This window comes from Leucopleurus acutus (assembly GCF_964270905.1).
Source record: "Leucopleurus acutus genome assembly, chromosome: 6".
In the NCBI taxonomy this organism is placed as follows: Eukaryota; Metazoa; Chordata; class Mammalia; order Artiodactyla; family Delphinidae; genus Leucopleurus; species Leucopleurus acutus.
This window is the reverse complement of record NC_139149.1, coordinates 103,458,797-103,475,084: the sequence shown is the minus strand read 5'-3', so window position 1 is coordinate 103,475,084 and position 16,288 is coordinate 103,458,797. Positions and strand designations below refer to the sequence as shown.

The following is a 16,288-nucleotide window of genomic DNA, read 5'->3' as shown; positions in this document are numbered from 1 at the left end:
TGGAGAAGACACACCTATGTAGCAAAAACTGGGAGCTCTCGTATTAAAAGAGGAATTAGATATAATTGAGTCCTGTCCTAGCTTACAGGTAACTTCTGCAGCCTGACATTCTTGCATTACTCTTCAGTTTATAAAGTATTTTCACATGCGATTTTGTCCCAACATTTTAATTTCTTGGTTTAACAATTGTAGGAGGGAGTTAGAATAGGGATTCTCCCTGACTTATAGGATGAGAACAATTGACAGAGATTAATAATGTGCCCAGATGTCGCATGGCTAAAACGTGGGTTTGTGACACCTAGTAAGAGTGACATAGAGCCCATGGGTCACTCAGTGTTTGGCGTTATTTACCTACTTACCCAAATGCTGAGATTTTCTTTTTTTAACCAGTTTTGTTTTTTATATATAAAATACTAAAAACACAAAAAATTAAAACTTCACTACTTTAAAAAACTGTACAAAGTAAGACCATCCCAACCTAATTTACCCTCCCTCCCGCAATCCTCTAAAGTAACTAACCATTGTTAACAGTTCACGTTGTTTCTGACGTTTTCCTTAGACAGTCAGACCCACACACATGCTCAGCTTTGGGGTCATGCTTTACTTACTGGTTTCTATTTTCTATAGTGTATATCATGACATTTCACTTAATATGTCCCATTTTTCCAGGCCAGTACCTTTAGACCTACCTACCTTTTAAATGATACAAAGTCCTATCGCATGGATGTCCATAATTTGTTCAACTGTTCCTCTGCTGATGAACCTTCTGTTGTTGCCAACTCTGCAATTACAAAGAGTGCTCCAGTGGACTTCCGTATGCCTCCCCCTAAAATAGCACTGGCTTAGGGACCATGAAAAACCATCCCTAAAGATGCAAGACTGTAACTATCCACATTTGGTATTGTCTTAGATATCTGAATACCACACTGGACTATCCTAGATATTTCTTAGATGTGACTTTTGTTCTTGAGCTGTATATAATCTCAGTACGTTCGATTTCTCAGTGCAGGGCATATGAAATTCTGCTATTACCTTTCACACAGGAGTAGCCTAACTAGGAACCAGCTCGCCTAGCCACTGCTTCTGCCCTCAGTAGTGATGGGCTCAGAACACAGAATCTTCTGTCTCGGTGTTAGCCTCTGTGCTTGGTGTTTCCTATAAATGTCACTGACCCCAGTGCTTGGTACTGACTTGGCTCTTTTGTCTGTTTCATCCAAAAGCTAACAGGTGGCCTTAAAGCAATACAACTGCCTTCAGCAAAATATTTCCTCTAAATAAGAAAAGCATTTGACATCTGATCTTCTGAGTTGTGACTTACTATAAGGAGCTTGAATAATTTTATGTATATAATTTTTTTTTAAAGTAGAGGATGGGGCTTCCCTGGTGGTGCAGTGGTTAAGAATCCGCCTGCTAATGCAGCAGACACGGGTTCGAGCCCTGGTCCGGGAAGATCCCACATGCAACAGAGCAACTAAGCCCGTGCACCACAACTACTGAAGCCCACGCATCTAGAGTCCGTGCTCCGCCACAAGAGAAGCCACCGCGATGAGAAGCCCACGCGCCAAAACGAAGAGCAGCCCCCGCTCACCGCAACTAGAGAAAGCTCGCATACAGCAACAAAGACCCAACGCAGCCAAAAGGAAATAGATAAAATAACTTAAAACAAACAAGCAAAAAAACTTAAAAAAAAAAAAAGTAGAGGATGGCATATGTAATCAGATTCAAGGCAGGGCTCACCTCTGGGGCAATCTGTGAGCAGCTCCCTAAGGCCCCTGACCAGAGTCCATGTGGAGCAATCGGCCTCCTTGGACAAAGGCAGGGGAGCCACGTGGCAAGTACTTGACGACCATCCGGGTGATTTTCATTTCCACTACCGCCTGCTTTGTTTTCAGGTTTCCTGCCCACCTTCAACTTTCTAGTAAACAGAAAGGATGACTGTAAACATGTAGACTGTGGGTTGAACACACACCTCCAGGAGAGGTTTAATTGAATTATGTATGGCTAAAGCCCTGTTTCTTCTCCCTCATGTGACCCATGCAGTGCAGTAAAAATATACTTGAGGCCCACACTCAGGTTCTTCACTCCTCACCCATAGGTTTGGGCTTGATTGTCTCTGTTTAAGGAAATCAGGAACATGGCATGTTCTGCATTAGAACACATTTTGAAAAAGCCCTCCCCCACCCCCCAGGTGTTAGGAGGTGCTGGCATGAGAGAACTGCTCCAACGTTTGAATTATAGGACTTGTCAGACATGCAAAGCAAATCTGCCCTTAAATATTAAGACAGAAAAGTGAGGATGTTGAGGAAATGTGCCTGCTTGGTTCCAAACCTGGTAGAAAAAGAAATTTCCTACATTCCGCCCACCCCTAAAATGAGTACCTACTTAGGGCCAATAAGAAACCAGTTGTAACGGAGGCAAACCCGTGTAGACATCCACACTGGTGCTGAAAGGCTACTCAGAGACGGACGGGATTCACTGGAGATCTCTTAGCTGTGACTGTCGGGCACAACGTTTAAACACAGAGCACTGGCAGTGAGCCTGCGGCAGATGAAGTAAAATAAGCCAGACGGAAAGGTGCCCCAATAGCAAACCATGCTGTAGGGAGGAGAGAGATCGTGTAGGTGAGACAACCTGTGGGGAACACTGAGCACCACTGTCACGGGGAGGCCCTGGACAGGGTTTGTTCTGGAGCATAATGAAAACAAGCATGGATCGGCTGGACCTGACTGACCTCCTCTCCAGTCTTCAAGTTAGTTCAGCGTCTTGCATCCTAGTTGATCCATACATGTAGTCTTTACTTCCTTCTTCCCAAGGAACATTTTCCTCCTTTGCTTACCCATCTACAAATCCAAATGAAATACGTAAAGCAATGGTTTTCAACACATTAGACACCAGGCAACGAAGGCCAGTGATCCCCCGAGAGATAGAAAAGAAACAAGGTGAGGCCTGTGATTCTCCAGCTTACGGCCTGGAGAGAGTCCAGGCTGTGGTGCAGCGGTGGGGACCCAGGTGGAGGTCGGAGGTCTCCAGGAGTTGAGATGGAGCTGCGAGTCCACAGAGGCCGAAGCGGCTAGAGTTGGCAAGGAAGCGGTAAGAGCCGAGGAGAGATAGGCAGAGGCCCCGCCCTTGAGTCTTAAGTTGAGCACTGCCAGTGCGTGCATGTGAGGGAACTGCTCAGGAAGAGGAGACCGCCTGGAACATCCACAGACGTGAGGGAACCGCCCTGGGAGCCCACACGAGATGGGCCAGAGCTAGCAAACCTCGGAAACCATGGGGAGAGTACCCAGAAGGGCTTTGCCTCCGTAGTGGGGAGACCAACTCGAGACTAAGCGTTACTCTGGTTCAACCAATAAAGCTTAAAAGTAAGGTCCAGAAGAATCAAACTACTTCCAAGGAATGAACTGCGTCCTAGAACAAAGAATATGTATAGTGATAAAAAAATATCCAGCACCCAACACTGTAAACGTCACAGTATCTGGCATCCAATAAAAAAAGTATCAGGCAAAGAAAGTGGCAAATACAACCAATAGGAAGGGGAAAAATGAATAAAAAACAGACTGAAAAATTACGTAGCTGATAAAATTAATAGACAAGGATATTATAACTCTATCCCATATCTTTAAGAAGCCAGAGCGAAGATTGAACAAGTCGAGATGTGGAAGATGGATATTTTGAATTTCTAACAATGAAAAAACTATGATGTTGGAGATAAAGTAGAAAGGGATACCCTGATGAAAATACTATTACCTATTTAATAGCAGCAGAACTGACTGACTCACTTCATGAAGAATTTACGTTAAGCTGTGGTTTTATTCCCCCACAGCAAAAATAGTTTTCCAGCCAAATATTTTTATCAGTACATAATTAAGATGGCTAAAATGGTCTGTGTTTAGTGTGCCCTGTGCACAGTTTCCCGTCACAGGGTCATCCACCTGGTTCCCACAAGACACTGCAGACTGGAAGCCCAGGAGATCCTGGCCCCTATTTAGGCTCACGCATGCAGGTAGATGGCATGATGGCAGTACCAACTGTCACCCTGCCCCACCCGCAGCGCTCTAAGGCTGGCTTTGTGTGTATTGAAGAGACATTGACATTCTTTGAACCTCTCCACTGAGAAAGAATCTGGCTTGTGCTCCAACCAAGGGGACCCTGATGTTATAGCGAGAGAGTGCCAGCTACAGGTGCCAGCAGGTGTGTTGAGTGTGTGCAGCAAAGAAGCGTCCCAGCCGGAACTCCAGCTACATCCCTGCTTGTCTTGCTGGCTTTTGCTTGCTGTACAGACAGGCATGGAAGAGGAGAAAGGATGTTGGCTTCGTATAGATTTCCCTTGTCTCATGAGGCTACAGTTTTAAGAATTTAACATTCTATTCACGGTCCACATTCAGCTCTCATTCTTCTTAGTATGCATCCTGTAAGTAGTCAAGTCTGCACTACAGGTGTGCCCCACCTGAAGAAAACAATGCGTGCGTGGTGTATCCCAACTAATCCATTAAGGAGCCTTATGTTTACAGAAATGAAGAAGTGCCATGCCATATGACTTAACAGCAAATCCCTCAGTGCACTTAAAATTTAAACAATCCAAACACAGGCAGCTTTTAGGAAAACATCTATCCCATAGAACGAGATACGTCTATACTCACATCCCACTTGTTTCTGGTTAACCTCTCTTACTAGAGAAACAGGGCTTGGTTCTTGATCATCAAAGAGCAACGTGGAGTATTTACAGGTCCTGGAAAGAGCCAGGATCGTGGTAAAATGTTTTTAAGATGAAGTTTCATGGGACTGCTTCAGGGAGCTGAGCAAAGAGAAGAGGGAAGAGGCACGGGCGCCAAGGGCGCAGACTGAGTCCCTCGCTGCCGTCCCGTCTGCTGAGAGACGAACAAGAGGACGTGGGAATGACAGGTTCAGAGACGGCAGAAAGGCAAGGCACCCACGGGTAAATATTCGAATGAAGAACAATGAAAGGAGACTAATCACCTGTAGATGTCAACTCCTCTGGATGGTCCCATGTGGAGGCAAGGAAATGGACTAAAGAGCTTCTTCTGCTTCCTTCCTGTTCTCGTGATTCGGTTCTGCAACATCAAAGCCCCTTGCTCACCGTTTATCCCACCCCTGCCACCACTGTTATTCCCACACACACTCACCAGCACGGGTGTGGTCTGTCTTCTCTTTGTTAGAGCTGGAGGTTTTTGGAGAAGTGTCTCTGGCAAGCTATGCCCTTACCATGGAGTACCATCTCATACCTACTGTGCATCACATCCCTGTGCAAACCCCATCTGTTCTTTTTAAGCCTGGCTCACACACTACTTTTCCCACAAGCCTCCCTTGAGTCACAGACCTCAAAGCTGGAATTCCTCTCTCCCTCTTCTCAATTGACACTACAAAGTTATCTTTTCCCTACAGCCTTCACACTTTGGGTCTCGGATTGTAATTTTCTGAGCCTGAGTCTCCTCTCTCTGGAGAGAACTCCACAGGGCAGATGAGGTCTCATCCGGCCTCGGGCATGCAGCATATTAGGTGTTAATGAAATACACAGCATTCAAGGTACAAATAGGTCCCAGCCTCAACCTTGCAAAGAAGAGCGTCATCAGCTTTTGGCACCATTTCAAATAGCGAGGGACGCTTAGAGGCAGAGCATATCGTTGCAATGACGTGAATGTGAAATGCGGTCATGTCCATTTTGTTCAGCAGACAACATACTCATCTGTACAACACACTCATCTGTTTTACTTACCTTAACCAGCCTCACCTTTAACATTTACCTTTCAATACATAGTGACATTTATCTCTAAGTATGGTTAAGAGGATGCTCTTTAGTATCAAGGAGTTGGAGGATAATTAAGCGTGCAATCTTACCACTTACTTCCTGTTCATCACACCTGCGGCTGCTATGATGCTCACCAACATTTGCACGTGACTGAAGCATGACAGTGACAGAAAATTGTACAGCCTCCTGTTTATTTCTGTCGCCTCTTCTCAACTCAGGTCGCATGAACCCTGAGGATCTGGGGAAAAAAGATCTAGGGAAAAAAAATTCCAAGGTAGCAGAACACTGGGCTTTTAAAGCATTTAATAAATCTTAATCAAAGAAAAATGATTTTATTTTAAAAAGAATAAATTTACATACGGTACATAAGACAGCTGAAAGTTTCCAAAATAGAAACCTGGAGCCTATGGCCCCGAAACACCACATGCTTTGGTTACACTCGGGAAGCATGAGTCGCCTATTTGGGCAAGAAAATCCTGTGCTACACTGTGATCTGCAGGCACGTGGAGGGGCGATTTCAGCTGTTTAGGGTTTTTAGTTCATGGTCTCGTCTGCGTTTTCTTTTGCATATTCTGTTATGGTGCAAGTCCGAGCAAAGCTGGCCTGAGATGATGGCTGTTTAAAATGACAGTCACAGGATGATGTCCTGGTCCAGAGAGGTGGTGGGCTGGGGGCAGGATGAGGACCGCCAGGAACAGGGCGTGTGTTCTTCCTGGAGGGGCCAACGACCCCAAGGGCTCTGCTGTCACCATTTCCAAGTTCAGGTCTGGCCAGACCGCAGGTCCTAAGCTTAGATTGGATACATCACGGTGAGCTGGATTCTGAAACTTCATCTCCAGGACTCCCGGTCAAGAGAGGGGCTCTGGACCAAGCCTGACGCAAGCCAGCAGGGGGCAGTCTTTCCCCAGAGAGAAAATCCAAAGGTCAGAGACAGAAGGCATAGTCTTTGAAGGGGCGTGTGTGTGCGTGCGTGAAGGAGAGACTGAGAGGGTGTGAGGGTCTAACAGAGTGAAGCGCTGTGTGAAGTGAATGAAGAGGGCTGGCCGAGCTGCAGTTTGAATCAGGTAAGGACTTTTCCAACCAGTTTCTAAGCCACAGAACTGTAGTGCTCAAAAACTAAGCTTGGCCTCACCAATATGCACATTTTAGTCTTCAGATGCTACATCAAGAGACTTTGAAAAGCGACCAACCATGTCAAATCCACGGGTCTTTAACGAGCTGTGGCTAACATATTCATCCTCAATCCAAATTGTGTAAATACAGCCTTAAATATATAATACAGCTGATCGCAGTCCTATTGTTGGGACTTAAAACGAAAGGACATCAGTAAAATTTACACACACACACAAATGAATCACCCACACCCACTGCTTGACAGTGATTATGGCCCTTCTCAAAAGATACAAGTGGAAAAGGCTGATCCTTTTGCTAGTTGGCTTCAGAGAAATCAACTAAAATCATTTCGTGTAAATATTAGCTAGCACTGTGACCTCGGGTTTGGCAGCCTGTGGGGACGGAGGTACAGGGAAGTGCCCCGTGCACTGCATTGTGGGGCGGCCTAGGGCAGGGGTGCCCGTGCGCTGGGGCATCTCCCCATCACGGTGCCACAAATACTGGTCAGAGTATGATCTAAAAACAGGCAAACGGCAGGTCATTTTGACCCCTGCCTTCTAACTATGAAAAATGTCAGAAGAATTTGAAGGAAAATTAGGATGTCTCACAATTATTCTTTTCAATAAACTGGAGCATTAGGTCAAATACTAAGGATCATCACAACCAAAAGGCCAGGGTGCGTATTCAAAATCAGGAGAAACGGGTGTTCAGTTTTCACGCTGGATGCAGAGGTAAGGGCCTGACTCTCCAGGCAGGCTAATTTTCCCCCGAAGTGTGTGCATGGTGAGGATGCAAGAGGGTTATAAATCGTTGGCTTCAGCAGCTCAGGCACTACACGCAAAAGACACGTTGTTAATTACATGTTGATACTCACTTTTAAGAACATTGTTGATACCTGTTCCTCCTCATTCTTAAGAACTGAAGAGGAGCCCCTGCAGGGGGTTGTCTGCATAATGACCACCTTCCTTAAGTCTAAGGACTCTCCCGAGATTTAAAGGGTGTTGTATTTTGTTGGCTTCTTTTCCTAAGAGAGGCTGATGTGGTTCTTGCATTAATTACCCTTAAAATTGCCAAGAGGTAAGAAAGAGGTGGGAAGATGGAAAGGGAGCCACCGGTTCTATTCAGATGAGCAAATAGATTTAGGAAACTAAGTGGAGGAACAGTGTCAGGGAGGGAGGCCTATTCCCTCTGTCAGGCCCCAGGAAGGATTATGTTCATCTGTTCTTCTATTGATCCACTTTCACGGACAGACAACACTGTCTTCCCAGTTTGTAAGGAAGCAAAAAAGCTGAAGCAGAGGGCTTGTTCCAAGTCACTCTGATGCAGGACAGAGCAGGACACTCAGAGGAACCCAGATGAGGTGAGAAGGGAGCAGCCAGTTGGGTTCATGGGTCAGAAGAGGATAGAAATGGTGCCTGGAATCTTGCAAAGTGTACAAACGAGGAGGAGAGGATCCCTGTCCAGTATGCACCTGACAGAGACCAGGATGCATAAGGAAAGCAGGCTTATGCCCGTGACCTCGCCAGCTCTGCCCCCGCGTTTCATGCTTCCCAGCGAGGTTCACAGTGCTCTTTCCCCCCAAGCAGGCACTGTCTAATGTGATCATCACGACCAGAAAGTCGCCCTGTCCAAGGAACGCACTTACACGTGGCGCCCCCTTTCTCTTGGACCAACATTCCAGTTTTGGAAATGAGACTCAGTGCGGGGCAAGGTCACAGCTGAAAAGGAACGCCCGACGTCCAGCCTCCTGGATCATGCCCGTCTCTTTAGGCTCTCCAGAACCCAGGGGGGCTTGTGGCCGTTCCTAAGCCAGGCCACAACTCCTGCCAGCCCAGGACTGGTCCAAAGTCCAAGTAATGGACAGGGTGGGGCGCCTTAAAGAACTCCGCTGTGGGTCTGCCTGGCTTCAGCTGCAACATGACGCTTGCAGGCTAGTGGTCACCGTGAGACCATTTTTCTTTCCATAAAGCAGCAACATTTATCTCAGGTATCAGCAAAACAGACATGTGACTTAGGGAATTTTTTTTTTTAAAGAAAAATGTGTTGTCAAAGCTTCCCCACTCAACAGCTTTTTGGTGTCTTGCTCTCATGTCCAGTGAGCTAATCTCCGACCACTTGAGGCTCACAGTAATCCCAGAAACCTGTGTAGCATTGGCACGAAGGTGGTAGCACAGATGCCAACTGACGTGTAGGTGACAAACTTGTAAGGCACTTCGATCTCCAGCCTCTGCCTGGCCTCCTTGTTTCTGGTGACCACCTTGAACCAGGAGTACAACACTTGCAGCGAGAGATTTTGTACAAGTTGACGAACCAGGAGAATCAGCACAATTCCCACAGTAAATTTGGTCAGACCCAAAACTAACAGGTCGCTGGTGAGCGGTGGGATGTTCTGAATAACAGGGAGGGATTCCGTGGGCTTGGACACGAGCTGGAAAAAATGGTTGATCCAGAATCCTATGGTCACCCCAGCGCCGGCAGCCATGATGGTGGTGGTGTCCGCTCTGGTCGGGCTGTAGTAATCAGACACAGGGTAATTGTAACACAGGAAGAATGGTACCACCAGGACACACACAGGGAAGAGGGGGCTGGCCGAGTCCAGGCGATCGATGAGGGTCCAGGCGGGGTAGGTGAGGACGATGAGGATGGCGGTGATCAGGATGCCACCCAGCACATCCTGCAGGAGAGACACGGATGACGTACATCAGGTGAGTGCTCCCCTGTATACAGGTATAATTTTGATTCAAATATAATTGATTTGACATTTAAAATACAATTTTTGTATTGTTTTATAATACTTTCTTTTTGCGGTACGCGGCCCTCTCACTGCTGTGGCCTCTCCCGTTGTGGAGCACAGGCTCCGGACGCGCAGGCTCAGCGGCCATGGCTCACGGGCCCAGCCGCTCCGCGGCATGTGGGACCTTCCCGGACCGGGGCACGAACCCGCGTCCCCTGCATCGGCAGGCGGACTCTCAACCACTGCGCCACCAGGGAAGTCCTAATACATATTTTTAAAAAGTACAGTTGTAGACATTTGAAAATAGGAAAAATACAAACCACAATCACGCTATTCATGCTATGTCTTTTCTTCCAGTTTTTCTGTCTTTTGGAATAAATTATTTTCTTAATGCATAGCTATAATCACACTGTTCCTTCAATCTATCATTTTTTTTTTTTTTTTGAATTCTGTACTTCAAAAAACTTTTGTTTTGGCTGCGCCACACAGCTTGCAGGATCTTAGTTCCCTGACGAGGGACCGAACCCAGGCGATGGCAGTGAAAGCACTGAGTCCTAACCACTGGACCGCCAGGAATTCTCTTTATTATTTTTGATTTCATAGTATATCACAAGGGCTGTCATGATCTTCACAGAGGTGGCGTCATCCTTTCTTGGCAGGCAGGGGGCGGGGCTGCAGCTGGCTGGAGGAGGAAGCTGGCTGCTTCGGGACCCACTTCCTAGCAAGCACACCGTCATTACTTATGGAGCGCGTTTGTCTGGGGTGGTTTGAGAAGACGCTGTAGATGTGGTGGTGCCAAAGCTCCGCCATGCCCGTCTGGGTACTACCACTCTGTCTTCAGAGACAGAATTTCAAATAGTGTATAGATTTCACCGGGTGCGTCCACCCTACTTGATTTAATCAATCCTTCTTTACATTTTAGATTCTGGTTTTCTTTCTTGCTTCCTCTGACCCTCCCACCTTCCCTATTTCTTCCTCTTTCTCTCCCTCCCTGCTTGCTTCTTTCCTTAAACTCCTGTTTAAAATATTTTTAACTCCTTAATGTCATCCACTTTCTTCTTCCTTTAGTGTTCTCGCAGCAAAATCCATTAGGTGAATTCTTTTTTTTTTTTCCACACACACACTGTATTTTATTTTTACAAGAGATAAATCAACTGACACCAAGCATTGTAAATGCATGACCACAACAAAAGCAACAGTGATTGCAATTACCAAACACGAAACACACTCATACTAGGTCACGATATTGACATTCAGTCCAGGAACCCTCCACTGTAGCAGCTCCTTTACTTTGCAGTGAAAATTGATTTGTATATTTTTGCCTCTGAGTCCCTGTGGGATTTTTTTTTTTTTTAAATTCAAACAGAAAGTCACAAAAACTATAATCATCCTCATCACTCAGTCCCATGTAATTAATTTTTTTTATCTCGATCTTCTATGAATTCATCAGTTTTCCATTAGAGTTCTGAAAATGCTTATTCATTCAGTTCAGCAGTATAGTCAGTTACCAGAAACCTGTACTTGTCAGAGTCTTTTGCACGAATTCCTTGAAGATGAAACCCTTTTATAGGAACATTTTTGCAAAAGCATCAGAGTACTCCCAGAACTGTCTGTGACAAAAGACTTAAAAATGACCACGGTTAAAGATTTGATGAAAGTTCATAATAATGCAATTGACAAGGAAATTTAGTTATTTCTGAGATATACATTTTAAAGTGATAACTAGAATTAGGACTTATAACATTATACCAGAACATATAAGATTTTTAGAAATTTCATGTAATGTCTGAAACATTTATATTAACATATTTCCATACAAATAAGGTGAATTCTGAATGTAACCAAGAGATGAATACATCTAAGTCAGAGAATGAGGAGCTTGCTGTGGTTCTGTTACAAAGTTTCACATGGATTATTTTGAAAGTTTACCATTGGAAAATTGAAACACTTTCCTCCATGTATTGGAAAATCTGGGAAACACCAAAAAGTAAAACACATGCATTGTGGAAAAACTGGAAAGCACTGAAAAGTTTAAGGAAAAAAAAACCAGATCCTTATTTCCACCACCTACAGTTAACGCTGTCTATATTTTGGCGTGTTGCCTTCCACTTTTTTTTTTCATATAAACATAAAGTAGAACTCTAAGGGCTTAGGTTTTTTTTTTTTTTCTAATAGCTTCATTATTTCTCTTGTTCAGTTTCTAATAAAATGATATCTGATTTGAGTGAACAATGGGTGAGAATCAGACCTTAGAAATAAACACTGAGGCTACAGCAAATTTCACAGATTAGAGGGCATCCATTCTTCCTTCCAGTGCCCATGTGTGAGTGCCTGCTATATGCCAGACACAGTGCTGGAGGATCCAGTGTGAGCCAAACAATCACCACCACACCTAGGCAGAGCTTAGCTTAGTGGAGAGACAGAGGGTTACTGTTGTTGAAGAGGGAAAGGGATAAGCCTGTGGATCTTGATGGTCCCTTGGGGCTGGAGAGTAAAGAGTAAACACAGGTAGGAGACACTTCCCACAGGGCCCTAGAGTCCAGTCTGCTTCCTAAAGCCTGCATCCAGGCAGCAACGTGAAGCCACTGATGTCGCTCTCATTGGGTACCAACATGACAAGAGTTTCTGACTGCAGTGAGGAGAACAGATAGGAGAGGGGCAAGCGTGGGGGAAAGCCTTGTGTCGCTGCATGTCCTTCACGTGGCACCTGGGCTTTACCTGTTCTTACTTCCGCCATCATCCTTCTCTTCAAATATCCCTCAGGCTTCACGGTCTCCATGATCTTTCTCCCCATGACCTTCTCCTGTGCTATGATTATGCACGGATGTTACTTTATTTGGGGGGGAAAAAAAGGAACAATCCTTCATTTAAGTTTCCTGGTTACCAAAACTTGAGCCGAACTCTTGAATTGAATTTTCTACACCTGTCATCTCCACTTCTGCACCTTGAAACACAAGTGCTGTCAACCTAGACCTAGATGATACACCATTCTCAAAGGCCACTTACTAGACATTTGCTGGTTGTTTCTTGAGCATCTGTCTTTGACCCAATAGCCTCATACCTCCCCTTGGGGATCCATGAAGCTCTGGAAAATTATGGAGTTGGAGCACATGACCTAGGTAGGCCAATCAGTGCACTGTATCTCCTGGTCACCGTGATTGGTGCAGGGGTGGTCATGTGACCTACACCAGTCCAATCAGACAAAATTGTGGGGGTTTTGCTTGCAACTCTTGGAAAGAGATGTTCTTTCTCTTTCTGAACACTGGGCCCTGTGGACTGACACCCTTCACTTAGCAGACCTTTAATATTCAGCTTTTATTAATATTACCCTGCACCATCTTGGCTCTTCTCTGACCTCTAAGAAGTCTCTTTCTTGGTTTCCTCCTTTAGATCCTAATAGATCCTAAACAGGCATTTTCACAGATTCTGTCTTCAGGCTCTGTGTGTTTTTCTCTGTTGAATAGTTTGTGTAGTTTCTATGTTGTGTTAGTTTCTGCTGTACAACATTGGAGACATAGATTTGAGTGTCACGCTGGTAGAGAATGGAGAGATGAGGCCATGGACCTACACAAACTTTTCAACAGAGAAACACATGTAGAGCCTGAAGACACAGTCTGTGGAAATGCCCATGTTTAGATGCTCCAATAAAAATTTTAATTTCAAAAAACTAGTCAAATAAGCTATTGTATAGTCATTGAGTGGAATACTATGCAACAATAAAAAAGCGAAGTACAAAAGAAAAAAAAAACAACTACGTCTCCAGGTGTCTCTCTCAAACTTTAGTCCTGCCTCTTTAGGCCGAAAGGTAGACATTTTCATTCAGACGTCCTGTCAGCGCCCCCAAACCAACTTGTCTAAGATAAAAGCCACCAAAATGAAAAATGAGTAAAGGAAATGGGCACTTTATAGGAAAAGAAATACGCATGCTTCTTCAACATACAAAATATACCTAAATTTACTCATAATAAGAAGTGGAAATGAAGCTATGCTGAAGAGAAATTAAAATTTGCATTCACACAAAAATCAGTACACAAATGTTTACAGCAGTTCTACTAATAATCACCCAGAACTGGAAAAAAGAAACCCAATGTCATTCAAGGGGTAAATAAACTGTGCTACTTTCATACAATGGAATACTTCTCAGCAACAAAAAACAACAAACTACTAATGGAGGTAACAGCTTTGATGAAATCTCCAGGAAATTATGCTGAATGGAAAAAGCCAGTCTCCAAGGGTTACATGCTGTGTGGTTCTATTTATATGAAATTCTCTAAAAGACAGAACTACAGGGATGGGGAACAGATCAGTGGTTGCCAGGATCTAGGGGCAGGGGGAGGGTGTGACTACAAAGGGAGAACACGGGGGACTTTTTTGGGGTGACGGAGCCATTCCGTGTTGCGGTGGTGGTTACTCAGATCTATCCCAGTGTTAAAATCCAGAGAACTATACATCCAAGGCAAAATCAATTTCACTGTCCGTTCATTTAAAAAAATAAAATAAAATATGACATTTTAAACAAAAATAAAAAAGCTGGTGGCCTCTTTTGTTTTCTCTAAATAACAGTGTTGTGCGTGCTGTGTGTGAACCACTGCTCTGGAAACCCAGAGGCTCCAATGTGACCCCACCCTCCCTCCCCTGCCCCACAAACCACTGAGAATGTACCCCTCACCTATCAGCATTAACAAAATCCAAAAGTTCGACAGTATTCTGTTGATGAAACAGTAGTTGGGGGCAAAGGGACTCTTGTCTCTCAATCATATGAATGCATGGCACAACCCTTGTGGGGAGGAACCTGGCAATATTTTTAAAAATTATACATTCATATAACCCCTGACGAATAATCTCACTCTAGGTCTTGACCATGGAGATACACCTGCCTGTGTCTGTAAGGAAGTATTTACAAGCTGTCCATTGTCGTATTGTTTGTAATAGCAGGACCCTGTCTACCTAGAGGGGCCAGTTAAATCTAAGCGTGGTCTATTCATACAATGGAATACTCTGCAGCTGTAAAAAGGATGAGGAAGCTCTGGTGTGGAAGTTTAAAACGCATGGTACTGAACAGTATGTACAGTATGCTACCATTTTCCATTTTTACAACGGTGGTAGGATACATGGATACATTTTTACATGATACACAAACAGGTTCACTTGAATGGCAGGGGGTGGAGCTGGCAAGGAGGCTTTTCACAGGATACACTTGTGTACCTTTTGAATTTTTTTTTTTTTTTGGCCACATCACACGGCTTGCAGGATCTTAGTCCCCTGACCGGGGATCAAACCTGGGCCCCCTACAGTGGAAGCGCGGAGTCCTAACCACTGGACCACCAGGGGATTCCCCTTTTTGAATTTTATATCATATAAATGTACTGCCTACTCTAAAAAATTAAGTGAAAATAATTCGGTCTCTCCTCTTCCAAACAGGATCTGCCTTTCAATTCCCCACATGAAGTGGGGATCTGAGGTGAGTCTAGTGGTGTCCTCCACAGGGGACTGGGCATATATGATGATGGAGGCGTGCGGCTGTCCTCCTGAACCATCACCTGCTGAGGACTGAGGGCGTCTTTCTGTGAGTTTTAAAGGAAAACACAGTTTGAGGGGAGGAGCAGGGCCAGGCACAATGGACTCGATACCCCACACAAGCCTCTACTTCCTCAGTGGGGAGACGAGGTTCTGCCACTCCGAGTGTCTCCTGGCAGCCCCAATGAACTCGAGTCTGAGCCCTGAGGAAGTCAGACAGGATGGAAGAGTCATGTTGCCTCCATCTGCAAAACACAGAGCTAAAGAATGCTGCCTGGGGCTTCCCTGGTGGCGCAGTGGTTGAGAGTCTGCCTGCCGATGCAGGGGACGCGGGTTCGTGCCCCGGTCCGGGAAGATCCCACATGCCGCGGAGCGGCTGGGCCGGTGAGCCATGGCCGCTGAGCCTGCGCGTTCGGAGTCTGTGCTCCGCAACGGGAGAGGCCACAACAGTGAGAGGCCCGCGTACCGCCAAAAAAAAAAAAAAAGAATGCTGCCTGGAGACCCTTCCGGCAGAGGGCTCTCCAAAGGGAGGAACCCATTCTGCCTCATACCTCCAGGCCACAGTGCCCCATGTGGGCACTTTATGACACCATGACAAAGGTAGAGCATCTGTATCATCCACTGTGGCCCTTGAATTAGAGTCATGGGCACAGATCTGCTTTGCCTGGTGAAGCAGCCGAAGAGTCACTGGTGACACGCAGAGCAGCAGGGAAGGATGCCGATGGGGCAGGGACGGCAGAACTCAGAGAAACAACGGCATATCCTAGACCGGCTGCTGGGACAACACCAGAAGGCTGCTGGGCCTGGAGGGCAGTGGGCAAGACCAAGTTGCTCGAGGTCACAGCCTGGGCAGAGAGCAAGGGACCCAGCAACGTTATCTTCACATCATGGTGTCCGACAGGCCAACCGTGGTGCCAGGGACTCGGACTGGTTCCTGAGCAGATGTGAGACTCCTTTTTCAAAGTCAAGACATTTTTCATGTGGGCATTTCTGTTAGGGTTGAACTGAGTTTAACGCCCCCATTTCTGTAGGGGTTAAACACAGTTTTGCAGAGGACTAGAGGTTCGGAGTGACCCTGTAGGGCTCAGAGAAATTCATTACTTATACATATTTCTGTTGAGGGACACCCCCCCCACCCCCAGGCTCCCTGCCTGCAG

The 16,288-nt window shown here is 45.6% G+C and overlaps 1 protein-coding gene across 3 annotated transcripts in view; it reads right to left on the bottom strand.

Annotated features, from left to right (window-relative positions):
• Positions 1 to 8,695: 8,695 nt before the first annotated feature.
• The window catches only part of SGPP2 (sphingosine-1-phosphate phosphatase 2), a gene marked incomplete at its 5' end in the record, with an annotated part of 122,019 nt that continues 114,426 nt past the window's right edge, over positions 8,696 to 16,288 (bottom strand). For all 3 annotated transcript variants that reach the window (XM_082841019.1, XM_082841020.1, XM_082841021.1), the window contains one exon: positions 8,696 to 9,554. In XM_082841019.1, the coding sequence (XP_082697145.1) occupies positions 9,003 to 9,554 (552 nt within the window). In that variant the 3' untranslated portion in view covers positions 8,696 to 9,002. The remainder of the gene's footprint in view (positions 9,555 to 16,288) is intronic.